The sequence below is a fragment of the Anguilla anguilla genome, chromosome 6 (genome assembly GCF_013347855.1).
Source record: "Anguilla anguilla isolate fAngAng1 chromosome 6, fAngAng1.pri, whole genome shotgun sequence".
Classification (NCBI taxonomy): Eukaryota; Metazoa; Chordata; class Actinopteri; order Anguilliformes; family Anguillidae; genus Anguilla; species Anguilla anguilla.
The window spans coordinates 11,389,648-11,410,542 of NC_049206.1; the positions used below are offsets into that span (position 1 = coordinate 11,389,648).

Genomic DNA, 20,895 nt, shown 5'->3' on the forward strand with positions numbered 1-20,895 from the left:
GTATCCACTGAACTCCGCGGGGTCCCGAACGAGGCGGTGCCAAGAACCGATTGCGCAACCGTTGCGAGGGGATTGGTCCGCGGGACGGCCGCGGGAGGGGCAGACCAGCTCCCCCGCTCCGCTCTCCTCTCCTCTCCTCCGCTCACGGCGGACTCGTTCCGAACGGGGCCCTTCGGATGCGCCGGGCCAGATGCCCTGCCCGTGATTGGCTCGCGGGCCCCCGGCAGCCGGCGTGCCCGGCCGCAGGGTTGGCAGCCTCGCGCGGCAACGGGGAAATGTTTACGTAGCAACCGAAAACCAGTCAGCCGCACGCTGGCAGCGTGGGACGTTCCACTCGAGTGCGAGCTGCACGGTGTCTGGGAAGCGCTGTCGGAGGGGAAGGTTTAACGTTGGATATAGCCGTCCGTGATACACGCCTCTTTAAAAATACAATTTAGATAGATAGATATATAGATTCTTTGTATTCCACTTCTGTGGAAATGTGCCTTTGGCTTCATTTGAGAATGACGGACGCTCCAACGCTACAGTGTCTGTTTTTGAGGATGTTATGCATTGTCACAATGATGATGTGAAAGTAGGACTTGTTGAATAAATGTAGCTGTGTCGAAGTAGTAAGTTGGACTGTGTCTGATTGCAGACGTGATACTCATGTCAGGCCTTGAACGGGGTTATGGCACTCACCATATACAGTGCTGAGCTGACCCACTCTGTTTACTCCATTTGGTTTTTCCTTTATAGCCCCCTAAGCCCCTGCCCCCATCACCTTTTAAGAAACAGTCTGCTTATGCTCCTGATGAAGTCTCACTGCATCAGCTCCTGTGTGTTCATTACTGAGAAGCAAAGGTGGAAAGTCCAGGGGCCAGAATGTGAAAGTCCTGCCGTGTGTTTCTTCCACCTGTGAACTCAGCCGACTGATTTCACTAATTAGTTTGTATCTCTTGACTCAATAATTGTGCTAATCAGCAAATCCAGCTGAACAAAATACTGGGGAGGACTTTTACTTTCTGAAACTGGATTTTCCACCCCTGCTGAGATGAATTGTGCAATGGACACAATCCGCACTGCGCATTACTTATTAGACCCCACTATTAGTTTCATTTACTGGGCAGCTCACTGTGTGTTTGTATTGGCTTGCTTTGCTGCCAGCTCAGAGATCCTCTGAGGCCTGGTTACAATATTCCACATGCTTCATTGAGTGGAGCCAATCTAATCGTTATGATGGCAGGGTGTGCCTTTCTCCTGTAGATTTTTTTAAACTCACATTATGCAGCATGCAATATTAATACATATGTGGATTTTGGGTTTACATATCTCGTGGCTGCTGTTTTATTGATCGAAAACCAGTTGGTGAGTAGAGTCATGGAAATTTGGTATCTAATTAAGTTTTCCATGGTGCGTTTTCCGTGATGAATGAGGCTGTTCTTTCTGCCCCGTAGCTTTGAAACGGCCTTGTGTGCTGTGTATGTAGCTACATACAGTGTGAGTGAATGGAATGGTTTGGTTCTGGCTCCTGCCCTGGTAAATAGGTCTCTTACAGGGCCTGTGCATACATGTGCCTGCATAGGGCCTCATGAGTACACGCATGCACATGCACATGCACGCACACATACACACACACGTGCAATCACACACACACACATTCACACACACACACACACACACACACACACACACACACACACACACACTCACACATTCACACATTCACACACACACACACACACACACACACACACGCACGCACACATACACATTCATACACATTCACACACACACACATTCACACACACACACACACACATATTCACACACACACACACACACTACTTGGATAGCATTCAAGCGCTGCTCCCTGCTCGGAAGTCCCGGGTTCCGTGAAACAGATCTGCGGAGATAAACAGGCCCGACCGATGAAATCCATCCCGGCCGCCTCCTTGGCTTGTATGGAAAACACACACATGTGTGTGCTGGGCCCTGCCAGTAAGCAGGCATTTAAATCACTCTGGGCTAGCGCTAATACAGCCCAGCTGGGGTGACCGTGCCTTTTCCATTGTGTTCAGTGCGGCGGTGAAAAAAAAAAAGCCAGTGAGAAGGAGCTGTTTGATGCACACCTCCATTGAGAGAAAGGAAAAGGAGTAGCCTAAATCTGGCCCGGGCTCTCTTTGGCTCTCATAGAAGGGCTCATTCTGTAAAAACAAGCCCGCTTCAGCAGGTATGAGATGGGGTTTTTTTTTTGTTGTTGTCGGCTGTATGAAATGGAGGACGTGTGCCATGTTCTTTTTTGAGGTCGAATGTTATTTTTCACGGCTGAGTCTCAGCTTCCCCCCCCCCCCCCCCCCGCTGCAGTTACGAGGACGTCTGAGGGCGTTTTGATCACCCTGCTTGTGGTTTTTGTCAGTTTTTCCTGCTTTTCCCGAGTGGTTTTTAACTGGCTCTGGTGATGACTACGCCCAGGCTATACCGTATATACAGTAGCATATATTCTACAGGATTAAAAAGGAGCACCCTCTGTCAGTCATGTCCCTCCCATTTTTTTCAGCACTGCCCATTTTTATTTTTCAGTCGGCCTTTATATTTTGGGATTTACTTCTCTAATGTCGTGTCGGTACCCCATCTCCTTACTGTACAGTATGTGATGTGATTATCAAGTCAAAATAGGTTGAGAGTAATGATCGATATAAAGGTAAGGTTTTTGACTCCTCTGTTCCAGGCTCACCGGGAGTTTAGCTCATGCACCTTTAGTGACTGTTAAGTTTATCTGTGGCCTGGTACATTTGGCAGGCTGTGGATGCGACTGACCACGCCCCCCCTCCAGGCCCCGCCCCCGCCCGTCCCTGCTTTTTCCCCCCATTGGTTTCCACCATATCACAGCTGAGATGGGGGCAGATGGCTTCCAGATGCCTTCATGTTATCTACTTCTATACTTCAGAATAAAATGGATGATCTATAGGTCTTATGGGCAGTCTATGAAACTGGGACCTCATTTCTCAGTGTTGCAGTCATGCTTGGTGGGGTATATCATAGTTCGAAAATTAAAAGAAATTAATGTGCTCAACTCAAGTGTATTAACTAATAGTTTGGTGCTGATTCCCACAAACTATGAATGAAAGAGAAAATGGACAGCACTCACAAGGATAATTTAAACTGTTGTTTTATTAAATCCATGTTTGAGGGCACAATGTATGAGGGTTCGAAATGCATAATAAAATGCTGTGAACAGCCTCAGTTTCTGCGGTCCATACTTAAAGTATAGATTTACAGGTGTTTGTTACATGAACATGATTTGGGCAATTCCCTTGTAGGTAAGAATGCGGTATAGGCCCTTTTTTCTGCCTACGCCGATAAGCTCTGCAACGTAACTGAGAAATACTGAAACCGATACCAGTCTCTGTTTGAACTCAAGCTTTTACGGTGCCACGTGATTTCACTTTTTCTGTCACTGTGGCAAACTTGTCACTTTCCTGATTTCTTGTGCCCATGCTGTCATGCGTGATTTCTTACAGATGATTGCTCGCTTCCATTTGTGTTTTAGCAGTGGGGATCCAGCGCTCCCTGTGCAGTGTTTCATGGGGCGGCCTGTTGCTGGACACGCCGTTCGGTCTGATTCTGCCCTTTGAGTTAAGGCAAGCCAGGGGAATTTCTCCCCCCCTCTACTCCCAGCACGGTTTCATTTAACTGGAAGAGGGACGCAAGATTTAGATTTTCTCCTCTCGCGATGGTGGATGCAGTAATTTGCTGTGATGATGGATGTGGTGATTTGCAGTCTGTTGCCGAGGCGACGCTGTGAATGTGAAAGTTTGTACTTTGTAATTGCGAAGGATCACAGAGAAACAATTTCCTGGTTTATGTAGCAGAACTTCCTTAAGCCTGTAAGTTGAGTGGAAGTGGATCCAGTTTTGGCAGTGATGGAGCGAGGAAGCACTCATCTGTTACCCAGGCCCGGGCTGGACACGCTTGCGTGTCGCCCTTTGCTGTTGTTGCGGACGCTTTCCTGTGTTTATGGGCTGTCCTCGCTCAGAGGCAAGAGAGTTTATTCAGGTGGTGTCACAGGCGGCGTACTGTTTAGCAGAGAGGACGGCACGCTACTGCTTTCTCGTGATATATATCTGAGACCGACGGACAACTGGGGTCAGCGTGTTCTTAAGGAACATTCCATTACTTCCCACTGTTTATGGCCTCCGCAACCTGTTGCTGGTGCATGCAGAAAATCCATACGGCTGGACAAAGAAACAAACTGCTTGCTAAGGAACCCCCTTGACCCCTCTGTCTTTTTACCCCCCAGAAACCCATAGAGCACAGAGGAAAATAGGGTATCCGTTCAACAGAAGCTGTAATTAGAATGAGCCTTTAAAAAAAATCTCATTGAAAATGGGTGGCTTTTGAATGCGGTGTTAACAGCTGAGGGCGGCTGTGTGGTCCAGCAGAGGGCAGTGCCAAAGCCATTGTTGAAGCAGTTGAGGGGGGTGAGAAGAACAGGACACGCTTCTGCACAAAGAACAAATTAATTGTGTTATACCTTGGGGATTGGGGGGAGTTGGGGGGCGGGGTGGGGTCCATGCTGTTAGAGGGTGGTGGGGAGGATTGTTTAGTGAGACGGCCCAAGAGGGATGGGGTTCAGAGGGTGGGGGTGTGGGGGAGGCTGAGGGATTGTTCACTGGGATGGGGGAAGAGGAGGCACGTTGCACCCCAGGCAAACTCTCACTCTTCTCTACCTCCTTGATGCTAAATGATGCTTCTGACATCAGCCTATTATAATGTGTTAAATTTGTCCTCCTCCTATGGCCAACACAGACTGCGGAGCTCGGGGTCCTGCTGCATTTACTAGTGTGCTAGCGGCTGAAGACTGAGACAGGGTATCGTGCTCCCGCGTGAGTGAGTCATCCCCTCCTTCCCTACGGCAACCCGCATTGTTATCCTTCACTTCAAAGCCCCGCCGAAAATTCATGATTTACATCTGAGGTCGTAAAGAGACTTTTAGTTCCCTGAGTCATACTGTTTGTTAGAAACCGCTGACTGTTTGGTTGACATGGTCTGTCAATGTACAGCGTACACAATCTCTAGGAAGGTTGCTGTATTGTCTCATTGAGAAAAGGAATACAGCACAAATGTGAAATCTTTCTTGGCTGTAGTTGGATTGCTTTAGTTTTTGCCTGTGAAACATGCTGGATGAGGATGTCTTACGGGATTTGTTTGGAAAGGTACACAATTCCGAATTACTCTGATCATCTCCAGAACACCCCCCTCCTCCCCTCCACTGAGCCTCCTCTGGACCTTTCACATTGAGTCATGCTCATCAGTGAACATGTCTTCTTCTCTGGTTTTTGACTTCTCTTTTTACTTTGGGGTTCACCTCCTGGGGGATACTGGCCTTGAGTCTACAGTACGTGTCTTCACGAGACTTCTGGCCCGTTTTCTAATCCACATGTGAACTTGTGCTCCTCATCCTGGGATCTCATCTATGCCTGTTCTCCACCCCCTGATTTCAAATAAGAGCCCCTCCCCGTCCCCTCCAGACAGACCCGTCCAGACATCTGCTGTGAAAGGTGTGTCCCACTGGGGCAGTCATAGTCTGGCCCAGCTCGTCAGCGCCTCGACCGTCTCCACCTTTTAAGTAGGATTTGTACCCACCCCTGCCCACGGCCTTGGAGAGGGAACAAAGCTAATCCTCCCGATTTCTTCCTCTGAGTTTCCCAGTTCCATCTCGGCCCTAGCAGAAAGTGCTTAAGCTTTATCGCAGGTCCAAAACCTTGCTGCAGACGGCCAATGAGTTCCCCCATAAAGCTCGCAGTCTGGTGATCGGCAAGGTCTCCTCATTGAAAACCATTTGTTTCTGGAGATGACCTGGTGGGTCCTTTCATGCCTTTTGCGGGTATTTTCTGGACTGCATTTGTTTCAGATTTCACGCCCTGGTGGGAAAGTTTTTCTGTTTCCATGATAAAGTGCGAGAGAGCGCCCACCTTCATCCTGCTCAGCGCCTCCTCCTCTCTTCCTTTTGCTTTTCCTGCCCCAAACGAGTCCTAAAAACCACGTCACAAGCTAACAAATCAACGAAACTGTCCCTATCGAATGTTGCAGTCACTTCCTTAATTTTGTCACCGTGAGAAGTTGATTACTGTAATGCGAGCTTTGAGGCTCAGTTGATTGCTAATAGGCAATTATTAGAAGCCATAAAAATGGCTTTGGAGGATTTTTTGTATTTTGTGATTCAGTGTTTGAATCATCTGTTTCTGGTTTGTTCAGTTATATTTGAGGCGGTGGTTGATTCTGCAAAGCCATAAGTTTACAATTTGTCTTCTGTGCTCCATAATTCATCAGGCCTGTCTCTCCGCTGGATGGTGATTCATTTAGAAACACACATTTGGTATTACTTTCATAGTAACATACTTGACTTGGAATGTGCAAAGTATTGTCTCTTGTTGCGTTGATTGCAGCTGCATTCTATGCTAAATTTGTATCCCAAATGAAAAGCAGTGGAGGAAGTGACATCAACAGTAACGGTTAAGACCGTTAAGCTTTTTAAATATAGGAATTGAATGGCATTACGTCTGTGCCCAGAATTGTGGCCTCGTGACCTTTCAAGAGGTAGTGGTGGGTAGATCTGTCACTTTTCAAAAATCCTGGAGCTCTTTCGTTTTTGGGTTGACTTGTACCTCTAGATTCAGTGCTTTAATTGCCATTGTATCCAATGTTACATTACATTACATTATAGGCATTTAGCTGACGCTCTTATCCAGAGCGACTTACAACAGTGTAACCAAACTCAGGATCAAGTCCACTTAAGTCCATTGAACAAAATGCAGATAAAAATGTCTGCGTAAACATTTCCTGTGATACCCCACATAGTTCACCTCTGAACAAGCTGGATTTGTCAAAATTACCTAAAGGTCTCGTGCATATTCAGTTATGATAATATCTTTTTTTGAGTGTAAGTAGCCTATGAATTGAGAATATCAGTTTTCAATTACCCATCATGCCACCTGTGGAAACTCAGCAGACATTTTCACATCAGGTCATACATTAAAGAGATACCCCCTTCCCCCCACTTCCTGTAGTTCCTTTAGTTCCTTTAGTATTTTACTATTTGTTATTTTCATGTCTTACTGAGCTGTTGGTTTGTGATGTCTTTACGGTTGTCTTGTCTACAGTGGTTATGTCTGGGATGGCATACAAGCACAATATGCAAGAATTATGTCTGTCCGTGATGGGTTTTTTTTTTTTTTGTTGTTTGTGTGTGTTAATGGTAAACAGGAAAAGGTGAAAAAAGAGGAAGAGGTGGAACAGGATGGTGTGGGGTTAGAGTGATGAGCTCGTGTGGCGTTTGCGGTTCACCGGCGTGTCATATCCAGACTGTTATTCACTGCGACCGTTCTCTTCCTCCTCTGCGAAGCCTTACGAGTCGGGGGCTCCTCTGTCTGGGTATCTGACCAGGCAGGAATGGAGCTGGCTGACACAGTGGCTGTCTTACAGCCACCCTTGAGTGGAGCAGTCCTACCCAGGAGCCCCTTGGTGAGCTGTTGCAGGCTCTGTGCTGCTGAACTATAAAGCCGTGTTGCTGGGAGCTCGACCTGCACGCTTCCTATCTGGTGAAGAGAATTACTCACTGCCGCCGCTGCCCCGTCACTCCACAACCCGCCACCCTCCCCGCCCCCCTGTCAACCCGGTGGAATCTTCTGCGGCATGTTAAAATTAAAAGATGTGGGTGGCTGCGCGCGTTTTTCAACTCCTCTCTTCCCCTGCAGTTTTCTTGGAAAACGTGGTTCCTGTGCAGAAAGGTACAGTACCTACCCGCAGGACTCATTTTCAAAGCGACAAAAGGAAGACTGTGTGACACATTTTCTTCTTGACTGTGCAGCCAAACCAGCATAGCAGCCTTTTTTGGCACAGTGGCTGTTATTGGGTTACTGAAAAATCCTGGGCACTGAACAGTGGAGACAAAATGTTGCTCACCTCCCATTTACATGCCTGTGTACTAAACCTGGTCCTGGGCTTCTGCTGAGTATTTTATTTGCAGATTAACTGTGTTTGCGGTACTATTATGAAAATGTACCAAAGCCACAAATTAGTCTGCTTCTTCCACCTCATGTCCTGCCTACTGGAAGTAAATAGCTGTACATTGCTTTCTTTATTCATTTTCTTTATGGATCCCTCTCCATTTTCTGTAGACACCAGAGCAAGAAGCTAGGAGCTTCCTGTATGGATTGAAATGCATGCTGGGATGTGTTATGGTCCTCCTCACATTTTTATTCTGTTCAGCTGGAAAATATGCCATTTAAAGAGTCTCAAGACCAGAATGGGTGGTAGAAAATAGCAAAAGAAATGTAGTAAAATAGTCTATTTAAAGCTGCTGGAACATTATCACATATTTTTAGTGCAGTACTGGGCAGCAAATCCTGCAACTTTGAGGTGTTCAGTGGAAACAGATGCAGTTGACAGGAAAAAGGTTTAGTATAGTTGTTATTGTAGTTGCCCGATCTTTGGTTGTAAATTTACTTTTTATTTTATTTTGCCTTTCTAAATTCAGATGTTTTGGAACTCTTAGGGCTTAGGTTTCAGCTGTTATGATCCAGCTGTTATTCCTTGCTGCATAAATACACTTGCCCTGAATCCTCACGAAAAGACAGACCTTAGTGTCCAAACCAACACTGTGATACATTTATGTAAAGCTAATCCAAATGTCAGAAACACTTTCTGTGGTTGTCGTCATTACTGAAATCATGAGATCAAAGGCTAAATTCTATCAATGCAATGCAAACAAATGGAAATTCATACCTAGTGAAAGCTTTTTTCCTTCCATAAGAGACAATGTTTCTTCCCTGTTAAATGGTGTAAAATAACAGGCAGTACGCAGCTCTGTTTGTGCTGTCTGTGGCTCAGTGCTGCTACCTCAGTTCCCTCCTGTCTCGCAGTAACGCCAGCTACGCGTCTTTCTGTCAAAATAACGTGACCGAACCCGAGCCTGCTGCTCTTTTTACAACCCATCGGAGAGCTTTCCACCACCTGCAGGGCCAAGGCGAATGTCCCCTTTGGGTTCATAAATGTTTTCGTTTTTTCATATCGCCTCGTGGTATCGACTCGTTTGTTTATGAGCCGTGCGGTTTGGAATGTTGGTGCTGAATCCTTCGTTTCTCCTGTCTGGTACCGACCTGACCCAGACAGGGTCCAGCGTAGGGGCAGGAAGGATTGCTCCCTACCGGAGTCTGGGGTGTGTGTCTCTTGATGGGTTTTAGCTGTCCTTGAGCCTTGCACCTTTTGCTTTGATTGGTTAGCATTTTCCAAGTTCTCTCATTTTCATGCGCTCAATGTCATCTGCCTCCTGCTCCAGCGGTCATATTTAAACAAGCTATTCTTGAGAGAGATGAATAGCCACTTTCCGTGAGACCCAGCCGAAAATAAAGTTTTAAGTATTTAATTTTTTTTGACATAATACAAGTGTCCTGGATGACAAAAATATGTTGCAGTGCTAGTATTTTCAAAAAAAAAAAAAAAATTATTTTATTTGTATTGTTGTGTAGGTTTCAGCATGGTAGAATATATGGTTCTTCATATTAACAACCGAGACTCGTGTCTCCTACAGGGGACAAAAATGAGTTTCTGGGTCTTAGGAGGATATCAGCTTACAGGGATATGACCGTCAGCCATGTTAATAATCCACAAAATCAGTGCTACCGACCAGTTCTTGCATGAGAGTTTAGAATTTATTAAAGAAAGGAGCGAATAGCTTAAAATAATATAAGGCCTTTTTTATTAAGTATACATAAAGGAGTAATATCTGAAATAACAAAAACCAGATATGGAGGTCTTGCTTCACTGTCGGCCGGTGGGGAAATACGTGCACATGAGGATCGGTCGTTGAGCATCAAAGGGATCAGTGTATCTGAGACGTCGTACCGCAGTCCGTCGGCAGCTGCGTGAGCGGTCCGTCCGGTGGGAGGAGCCAAGCGGCAGTGTTCCGGCCCGGTGAACGGCATCTTTCCTCATTCCTCTCCGGCGGGTGTCCTGCCGGGCCGGTGTGTAGCCGCTGCCCCCGCCAGACAGTGGGTATCTGTGCTCGGGCCCAGACGAGCGCGGTCATAAAGATGAGGGGGGGGTGGGGGGTGGGGGGTGGGAGGCCATGGCGAGGCCAGCAGGCCAATAACAGCTCCCCTTTCATCCGTGCTGCGGAGACTCTGATGAAGATTCCAGATGTGGCCCCTCATTCGCACTCGATTTTTTAGGCTACTCCAGAAAACGAATAATAATAATAGAATATTATATAATGTGTGCCTACAATGTAAACGTATTTAAAGGCCTGTATATCACAGCTGTTTGAGCTCAAGGGTCCAAGACTGTTAGGCTACCTGTTTATGCAATGATACGCTTAAGAATACGTTGTATTAAAGAACATTAAATAGTATAATGATAGCATAAATACTAATAATTTTTGCAGGAGTCTTTTCTCTGGGTTAATGCAGTTGACAGAAAATAATCATAAAAATGTTTTTAAAACCCAGTTTTATTGCATGTTCTTTTCCCCTGTCCCCTCAATAAATTTCATTAACGTCTATGGAGAGGTCCCATTTAAGCAGGCTATGAAAGAAATAATCAGTTCACAGTATTTCCCATAGCTGTATAATTAAACGGTTGGTACAAAGATTTATTTCATTTCTCAGAAATTTTGGTATTGTTTCACTTGTATTCATTCGACCCATATAAACTATTCAATATCATTGATTATATTTCAAATTTAAATGCAAGGAATAGAAAAAATTCTGATGCAAAAAAAATCACAACATGTTAAATTGTTGGCATATATTACGCTGCTTCAAGTCAGTCCTTTTTTTTTTCTTAGATCCATTCAGAAAAAAATCTATTTCAGTTGCGAAAATGCGAATTCCACAATCGGACCATTTCCCTGTCTATTTAGTTCAGACAGTGTGGACCAGGCACAGTGGATGGGCATTTGGATGGTCAAACGTCTATTCTTGGCAGCATGGGAACACTCTCCCGTATGCTGCTTCCAGCTCTGATACCACTTCTGTTTGGGACTATAAAACAAATGGGGGCTTCCTACCATTCTTGTGCAGATCTTGTGTATTCTTTTTACAATATACTTTCTCAACAGTTAAATAAAGAAACGGCATCGCTGCAGAGTAAGTACCGTAATCTCTTGGCCATCTTCCAAAAGCTTTTTTTTGTGTGTGTGTGTGTGTGTGTGGGGAGACTACGGGGCCTCTTTTTTTGAGTCTGGCCAATAGTTGTTGTTCCACAGTTCCTTCTGTGAGGAAAGTATGAGTTGGTGGGCCTTTGGTTTCGGGTCAGGGAGCAAGGCATGATGGGAAGTCGTGCCCTTGGGAAAGCATCTGATACACGCTTTTTACAGTCAGGCCTGCCCCCTCGTTGCATTTTCGTATGTCATGGCTTTCGTAGCACGTCTGAACAGCTGCCCCCGTTATGGATCAAGGCAGCGCTTCCGTGTTCTGGTGAACACATTCAAAGCCTACGAGTGGCTGACAGAGCAAGCTTAAACTGAGCTAGCCGTTGCTGGTTACTCACGAAGGGAATTAAAACACTAAGCTCTGTCATCACGGCTTCTTCTCGAGTGATGTGGAACGTCTTGAGAAGTGATTGTCCGGGAGTACGCAAATCAGCGTCTCAACTTGATAACCAGTTCTAGATATCCCATGCAGAAAAGTAATATAGTGTGACGTATTGTATATTATCATATATAATTCAGATGTATGTGAATACATGTCATACATATGCAAAACTGGCAAATTTTGTATATTTAAATATAGTGAATAGTGCTACAAATCCTGTGTTAAAGGAATGTGGTGTTTTGGTATCCCTCCCCATGTTTTTGGCTGGACCGCAACAGCGGGGCCAGACCTGCAAACGCAAATGTCTGTGAGTGACTGACTGAGTGATGAAGTTACACGTGTTAGGTCCAGCCGTATGCTAGGTTTTAACCTGGTCTTGTTTTGTTAAAGACAGTACACTTTAAGTTCTGTGATGTTTCTCTATGTGTTTTGGCTGAAGTGGTCTATTCTAGGGGTCTGTGGGGGATGTGGAAGGGCCTCAGTGATGGAGGCCTGGGGTTGCCAGACACCTGTTCCAGGGGAGCCTGTGTCTTCACATGCTCCTCTCCCTAATCTGACCCGCCCTCCACATCTCGTCTATCTCCCTGACTCCCAGCAGCACAAGTAGCAGAGAAAAGCCCCGGTTTGCTTCTTTAACGCCACAGACATAACACACAAGGCACCCTCCTGGTTTGGGTCTCGCCGTTGGCTGAGGAGCAGAACCTTGTTGACGTGTAACGTTCGCACAACGTTTCACTTTCCTTTCCTAAAACATTCCCGGGTGTCATTTATTAGCTACCTCCATGGCCCTGTTTCATCCTTGACCCTGTCTTAGAAGTGATCCGACTGCTATTGTAAAAGGCAACACAGTCTGTGTTGTCTCCCCAAATAAGTCCTATTGCGGTTCCTTAGGAAAACATTGTCTATATTTATCATATGGCTGAAGCAAGACATCTTCCCTGGTGAGAGACTCTTTTTGGACTGGTGCCCTGCTGCTCTTACCAGGAAAATCCTACTTTAAGAGCATATATTGACATTGCTCAGTCTCAAAATCTGCTGTTGAGTCACCTGCTATTTAGGTTTTATGTAGGAACCAGTGCTGCGGTTTGAAACAAAAATAAATTATACAATTATATAATGTGTTTGTACTTGAAAGGTAATCGCTCTTACAAAATAAAAGCACTTATTTGACAAATTGTGCATATCACATCTATAAAAACAGTTGAATAACAGGAAATATGGAAGAAGCCCCTTTTAGGTTTTTAATCAACAGGACCTGATTGAAAACTGTTCTAGAAAGCAAGAATTTGTGGTAATTACCTGGGGGGGCCCTGGGCCAATGTTTTTGTATTTCTGAACCATCATTATTTTAAAAGCTCTCGTATTTTTCCCAAGGTCAATGGAAGTCTAGCGTGTACCCATTCTTTGCCATTTGGAAGTCAGAAACGAAAAGTGGCGACAGATTCTTGCAAAAGACCTAGATGCTGGCCAAGCCACTGCTCCTCTGTCTGGCTCAGATGACCTTAGCTGGCTGCAAATCGAGGGAATTCCAGAGCCAGCTCTGCTGACTTCCACCTTGCTAGAGATGTAAAGAGGCCCAATGTTCTCCTTTAAGAATCAAGAAATTAAAAAAAAAGAAAGCAAAGGATAAGTTAGCCCAGGCTTCCAAGGTCAGAATCCACTGACATATTTCTATATAAACCCGGCTTACCGTAATTATGTGACATAAGCCAGCCCATGGAAGAGCAGGGCTTAATTTGGAGTAAAACGAAAGGCTCATTTTATTGTCTTTAGTGGTGAAAAGCCTGTGAAAAAGACTGTGGAGCTGTGGAGCACTGAGCCAGGTCTTTTTCCTGGGCTTCATTTCCTGGGCTATCCTGAGACCTTGGTAATGACCTCATCCCCCCTTTTGGTAGGAGAACTTGGGTCTTATTAAACAACTTCGCTGAATGTGTTTTTGGTATATTTATACAGTGAGTCCTTGTTTCTGTGATATAACTTGAGATACCTTAGTTGAGGCTGTAATAAATTTCCCAAAGATAAAGTATTAACTTAAGCAAGACCTGGCACATATACCTGTGAGTAGACACAAGCTGCTTTGTGCTGAACCTCTGCTGTTATTGTTGAAGAATGCTCTGTGCTGAATCTGTTCCCTGTGTTTGCACACAGGTCCGCTGTCCCGTAGCCCATGTGAGCTGCTGCCTCTTGGGGAGGGTCACCCTGTGCAGGCACTGCAGAAGAGCTTCACTGCGTTGTCAGGCTGTGCCAGCAGAGGGACCACAGGCCTCCCCCAGGAAGTGCATGTCATCAACCTGAAAAGCAACAGTCCTGAGAGGACTGAAGAGGGGCAGGCTGAGGTAAATCACCTGCACCACACAGCCCATTCCTGTGCCATGCGGCCCATTCCTGCATTGTACAGCCCACTCCTGCACCACACAGCCCATACCTGCGCCACACAGCCCATACCTGCGCCACACAGCCCATACCTGCACCACACAGCCCACTCCTGCACCACACAGCCCATACCTGCGCCACACAGCCCACTCCTGCACCACACAGCTTATCCCTGCATTACACAGCTCATGCATGCAAGTAAACCTGCAGCATGCAAATCTGCGGCACAAAGAGAACCTTCAACACTCAGGCCTTCACAGCCATGCAGCCTAAAACCTTCACCGAAGAGAAATCACATAGAATCCATAGAATGTTATAATAAACAAGTCATTTGATTGTGAAACTTTCAACTGTATTTCTCCTACACTAATTTAGTTGTACTGTACATAGCTATGGGTAATTTAGGCTGCTTTTCACTCAGTCAAATTCAGATGTTGCTTACTTTGGATGCCAAAATTCATAGTACTTTCTAGCAGTAAAAAAACAAATGTTATAATTATCCTTGAAATCTTTTCATGTTAACCAGCCCAGATGTTTTCTATTTTTTGCCTGGATGGTACAGATGTGGAGGCAAATAATGTGATTTCTCTGTCCAGCTTTTCTTGGGGGTTTTCTGACAGCTGGATGTGATAAATTATCTTGCCTTTAAAAGAGTCAATCGTCCATAAAATCTTTTTTAATATTTACACTGGCCAGAGCCGGATCACATGGGATGGAGCGGCACAAGTCGAGTGTGATGTTTCACTACAGAAATGGGCTTGTGTGTCTCAGCTCGTCTGCCGATTGGTCCTGCACGGTATTACACTGCAGACAGAGAAGATATGCTCACTTCCTGTGTTGACCATCCCAAATGACTGAGTACAGTTATGGCCAGATGGCACTTCTGGAAACGCAAGAATTTACTTTTGCTGCTTGAGCAGCATGCACTCAGAGAGCCCGGAAACCACGCTAGCGTGCTTTGCCTTGGTCCGAACCTGAAATATGAATCTGGTTCAGCTTGCCTCCTCCTCCTCCCTCAACTCTCAACATGTGTGCTGTTGTGTTTCAGCTTAACTCGATTAATAAGGTTTGATGATGCTAATCGAATGCTTATCTGGAGTTTACTAGAGCAGCCGTGCAACCTTTAGTTTCAAAGGAATTAGAACCCCCAGGCTCTTCTCAGTGGGGCCGGGTGGATTTGGGGTTTCAGCCCCGTTTCGTGAGAGCCGCAGAGATAGTTAGGCCTGATCAGCCACGCAGATCTGAGACTGCGTCTTTGCCAGAGTGCAATGTGCACGCAGCTTAGATGGTTTTCAAGCTAATATTAATGTTTGCCTCGCTGTTGAAGACAAAAAGCAGATTTTTTTCAGTGTATCCATGCTTTATGATTGCAGGCCAGTCTCTTTGCCAGTGAACAGAATGCAGTAAGATGGTGTTGGGTGACCAGTACAGTGCTGACAGGCTTATAGCAGCCACACATACTGATGCCAACACTGTGGGGTAGAGGTTAGAGCCCTGGACTCAGCTCTGGATCCACAAGTTTGAAGCTGTGAATCCTGGCTGATACAGAACCGCAGTCTGACTTGCTTTGGGTGGATAAGCAGACTTGTGTATAACCAATAAAGCCATGTAAATTACCTGGGATTCATCTACAGAGCACATAACTAATGATTTATAGAGACATGCTCTGAAGAAGTCAGAGGGGGTCTGGGGTCTGTACAGCAGTCTTTATCCTGCCCACATTCTCAGATACTGCTGCCGTGGCGTCTATTGTCTGCCTGTTGAGTCCTTCCATTGTAATTAAGAGTCCTGCAAACAGTGGCTGTTCCTTCCCCTGTTGTGAGCAGGAAGCTGAAGAAAGGCTCGCGTGGCCAAAACCAAGGGAGCAGAAGATTGTAAACATCCGCCGAAGATCAGATTGTCGCTGGAAACCTTGTGACGTAAAAAAAAACAAAAGCGGAGAAAATGTTATCGCCTCCATCTCATGGCAGAAAATCTCCAGTGCTCTTTTGTCCCCGCAAAAGACAAAAGGAGAGGACTTAATCATGATCTCATCTATATCAGCAGTGTGCCATTGAGTAAACATATTGCAGACATCTGCACACAAAGATGAACAGATGCGTTTTTAAATACACAAGTTGAAAGAGATCGGTATGATGCCCCGCCTTGAAAATGCAAATAAAAGCTGGGCAAATAAAAGAAAACGTTTCCCTTTCAATAAATGTGACGGTGAAACAATCCATGGTCTACCATAGACTTAGGAAAACAGTCTAAATCAGTTGGGTTCTTATTGTTGGCTTGAGTTTTTTTTTATCCAGTTTTTGCTCTCTGTTACTCCTCCCACTGGCTACAGCTAGGAGTGGGGGTTCTTGCAAAAGACGGCAGACTCTGGGAGGGCCTCACTTTTGGACTCTCGAATGGCTAGACTGCTTATAAAAGTCCCCCCATGACTCATAGAGCATTGGCTGCCTCTCTTGTCTCTCGGTGTGCTTTAATATTTTAGCATCCCAGGTCTATGAAGGCTTGAACCAGATGAAGATCTGAGCATTAATCTACTAAAGAACCATATATAAGACTGATTGTGTCTATTCAGTCTTAAATGCATTGCATTGTTTTTTAAATAAGGACAGAGCAAAACTCTTTTTCATATCTGTTTCTCCTGAGCTATTGTCACAGATCGTATGCATATGAAATGGTATGCCAGTTTCTATCTATATGCCTATCCATTAAGAAACAAAGGAGAGTCATGAGGCATGATATTACAGGATCACTTCAGATGAGCGTAATAAGTGATGAGTTGCTCCACTTTGCAAACACTTTGCAAGATTTGCTGGAAAGAAAGCCGGTACAACCATTGAGTATTGCTGACACATTGCTGAGGTTTTATTTGTCTTCCTGTTCATGGTGCGTGCTGGCATTTTGACCAGAAGAGAATTCCACAGGTGTCGCATCATATTTTTATGTTGTGTTACAACATGTGTCTTATTTATCATGGCTCAGAAAGTAAGTTTCTGTTTTGTTAATCGGTTCCAACCTGGATTGATTGTCTTCGTTGAAATCTGAACATAATTAGAAATATTCAAAATGTGCTGTATTTTCCACTTAAAATAAGTGTGTTATTGGGGGTCTTTTGGCTCTTTCAAGCAGTTACTTTGCATTGCTTTCTTGTTGTAATTATCATTCTTGCAGTTCATATGCACATCGAATTCAATCAAGCATATACTGTATGGTGACCAGACAGTTGAGGATCAAAACCCATATTCTAACCTCACAGAATTGGCAGGAATTACTTTGGTTTTGTTTATAAGTCGTCTGACTGTTTCAGAAAGGTTATTCGCCTGTCACTAAGCAAATATGACTCGGGGATATGGTGTCTTGCAATGGCCGGATGAGCTTTATCTACAGTGACTGACTGATAAGATCGTTCCGCTCACAGTGTTAAATGCTCCAGGTATTTATTAGACTTCGCTATCTTAAGGGCAGTTTTTGCACAGTTGTAAATGCAGACTATAGGGGACAGGACACAAAGCTAATAGTAGCTTGATATATGTGCATTCCTCAGCTGAGATCTTATCTGGGAGCCAGAACTCACAAGTCACAAGTGACCCCTTCTGTCAGACTTAGTGCTCTGTGACAAGAGAATATATTGTATGTGGAAAAACCTCTATTTGGTAGTACTATATCTAGCCCAAATGACACAAGCTAAAATCACTAAAATCTACTTTAGCGTTTCAGTCACTGTCCCTGAAGTGAAAAACTTGTGTTTGCTCAGTAGTCTTGCAGGTTTTAGCAAGAATTATTGGTTGGTGATTGATTTGTTCCTGGAACACTAGCTAATCTGAAGTCTTTTTCTGGTCCTGACTTGTTGGTAAGTGAATGGTGTATGTGCCCTGCGATGGACTGGAGAACTGCCCAGGATGTATCCCAATGAATGCTGGGATAAGCTCCAGCTCCTCCCGTGACCCTGATCAGGAATAAGCGGGTATAGATAATGGACGGATGGACTTCTTGTAAACAATTAATGGAACAACCTATACATCCTAGAGGACAGAGGAGCCTTCCCTGGCACAATCACAGCCATATTCTGGTTTTCTTAGTTCATAGTAAAAAGCACAGTAATTGACAACTTTTGCACCTCTATCCACATTGGAAAAACTAGAAAGGATAATAAATGAAACTGCAGTTTGTGGCAGTGAAGCCCCTTTAACCCTCAGAGCTGAGAAGCCCTTGTTTGTTTGGGCATCCGGTGTCCAATGGTCTTAATATCTCTCAGGCCATCAGGATTGTGGCGGCTTTGCTTCTTTGCTTTGGTCCCTGTCCCAGAGATCTTTGCTCCCTCGGGTCCCTAAAGCCCGGGCTCAGTAGATTGATGACTTGCCTGGATTACTGCTAATGAGATGAGGTGAGGTTCTGCCCTGGGAGAAGGGATAGGCCGCCTCTCTCTCCGCGTGGTGCATTTCTGCATTTGGCTAGTGAAACCAACCCTGCTTTCACGCTCTGTCTGTCTCGGCCAATGGGCAGGCTCCCTCTCTCTGTGTGGTCCTCACTACGTGGGCGGGAGGTCAGGGCCTGGCAGGACGGTAGCCGCACCGAAGGACTGCCCCAGCCTGGGCAGAGGTTAAAAGCCTTTGTTAAGGCTGCTGGCATATTAGCGGATGAGCTATGACAGCTGGGTGCTTGGTGAAGGACTTCCTAGACAGCTACAGGCTCATACGTAAGACATTGTCACATAAATGTACCCCTCCACCCAACCTACCCTAGGCTGTTTTTTTATCTCTGTCAGCTACCCCTCAGAACCCAGGGTCAGGTCTCGTGAAGGTGACCCCAAGTGTCAAATCAGGGATTTTCAAAGACGTAAACAATTCACTGGATGTGTGATTTACTGTCTCTCTGCTGTTTACAGTATTCCAACACTGAAAGCTGAGAGGGTTTATATAGTTCCGCTTGTCATCTTCTGAATCAACCAGTATCTTAATACCTCAGGGTACATCAAGCGATCAAGCCAAGCTTTATTTAGTGCTTGTAGTTTACCTATGACTTCATGGCCTATCATATTTTTCCTGAGGGGAAATTGTTGAGCAAGTCATTTTGATTTATTCAGTGTTTTTGGGATGAAGGCTTGACAGTTTTAAACCAACCGCTCAAGTATTTTTGCCAGTTTTCCATGCAAAATTCCAGGTATCATGTATCTTGATTTCATTTTTTTTAAAGTGCTATGAATTATTGCACTTGCACCGAGTCCTTAGCGTCCTTGGGCTTGTTGGCTGTGGTAAAGACAGCTTCCTCCGACACTGAAAGGAACAGGAAAGCTGTTGTTCCCAAAAATGTTGTGGATTCCATGTTGTGTGAAAGAGAACAAACGGAAACAAAAGCCTTGTTCACGTGTATAAGTACAGACCCCTGGAGCTTCAGAAACTAGCCGCCCCTTTAAAGAAGTTGCTCAAAAATCTTTGGATGGGCTTGGCTGTGCTTTATGTGGTTTTTTTTCCTCTATTTGTGTTGGAGGGGGATATTAGGCAGCTTATTTTCCAAGTCAGCGAAGAAGTGGCTGTAGAGGCAGTATATGGCTCAGGCAATAATTATTTCTCCCCATTCAAACGGCATCCAGCAGGACGTTGACGGAAAGAGTGTGTCGGCCAGACTATTCTCTGGTTTTTTTTCTGTGTTTAGAGAGTGGTCTACAGCACAGCCAGGGGTCTGTGGTCAGTGACACACATGCTCACAAGCTCTCTGTTTTGGGGAGAGCTTTGCCTAGAGCCTGCAATTCTGTGTCCTTCTCCGCATCCTGGAAAATATGTCACCGACTGCCAGGTTTCTGCACCGAAGGCATCAATCTTGCATATTACATCACTGATAACTCTTTATGTCATGAAGTTTAGATCATAAACATATGTTTAAGCCCATAGAACAAAGTTAAGTAGACCCCCGATTAGCTATACTGCTATGACCCTTGATTAGCTTTATTTATATAATGTCTAAAAAGGGACAGGATAACTTTTTTTCTTCCTGCTACAGTAGATTAAGGAGATGTGTTTGAATGGATTACAATTTGATTAATATTAGTGGTGGTAAGATGAATGATATCCAAAAATTCAAAATGTTACTTTTACGTAGTACAATAATACACAAGGCAGCGTAGACAGTTTCCACAGTTGGATATATGCAAGCCTGTCTGCACAAGTGTGCCTGATTTTAAATGCAGTTGTTTGGAAAGAAGAAGAAAAAAGATAATATAAAATCTCTAATGTCTGTACATTGCAGTATTTTTTCACCTATATCTCCTTAGTAACTTTCGGAGGTTATCATGATTGTGATGACTCTCACTGTTTTCGGGGCCTTTGGAAATGCATCAGGTTGGATGGCTAGATCTATGTGGAGAGGGCCACGTCTTCTCTGTTGCTCAAAGGGTAGCTCCTTTGATGTTACAGAGTGCGCACAGTGGTCAGGTTGATAATAGGCTATGAGAGAATCCCATTCTGGTTGGCCAGGGTCCTCCCGCTCTGTGTGGCCAGACTCTGTTGTCCACACCTGCCACTTGCCATTGGGCACGGTGCTGAAGGCACAAAGAACGTTCCAGCCAGGCGGTGATTCATGCCCCATTTTGGTCTGTTCCCCATGCTGCTACGCAACGGTATAGGAAGTATAACTGGAGTGGAACGGGGTGTTTAGCTTGGTCATCTCCATAATTTTAATTCAACTGAGTCCCACTCCCACTGCCCTGAACTATGGGCTACATGACAAACGGGATGTGCTGGAGAGAGCCTCTTCAGTCCATCTAAACAGCACATTTTTTACTGACATTTTCCATCCTACATGTAGTCTGCTGTATGAGGGCAAGTTCAATTAAAGCAGGATCATGGATTTTACATCAGTTGCCGATTTTAAAAGTTTAGAAGTTCAGCATGACTACTTTTCAGTTTGACTGAAAACAGCTGGAGCCACCATTTTTGTTAAAGGACATATTAAT

General features: G+C 44.9%; 1 protein-coding gene across 2 annotated transcripts in view; it reads left to right on the forward strand.

Moving 5' to 3' along the window:
• LOC118229786 (transforming growth factor beta receptor type 3-like) overlaps window positions 1-20,895 on the forward strand; it is a 70,824-nt gene that overhangs the window by 12,760 nt on the left and 37,169 nt on the right. For both annotated transcript variants that reach the window (XM_035422135.1, XM_035422134.1), the window contains exon 3: window positions 13,725-13,912. In XM_035422135.1, coding sequence (XP_035278026.1) covers window positions 13,725-13,912 — 188 coding nt within the window. The remainder of the gene's footprint in view (window positions 1-13,724; window positions 13,913-20,895) is intronic.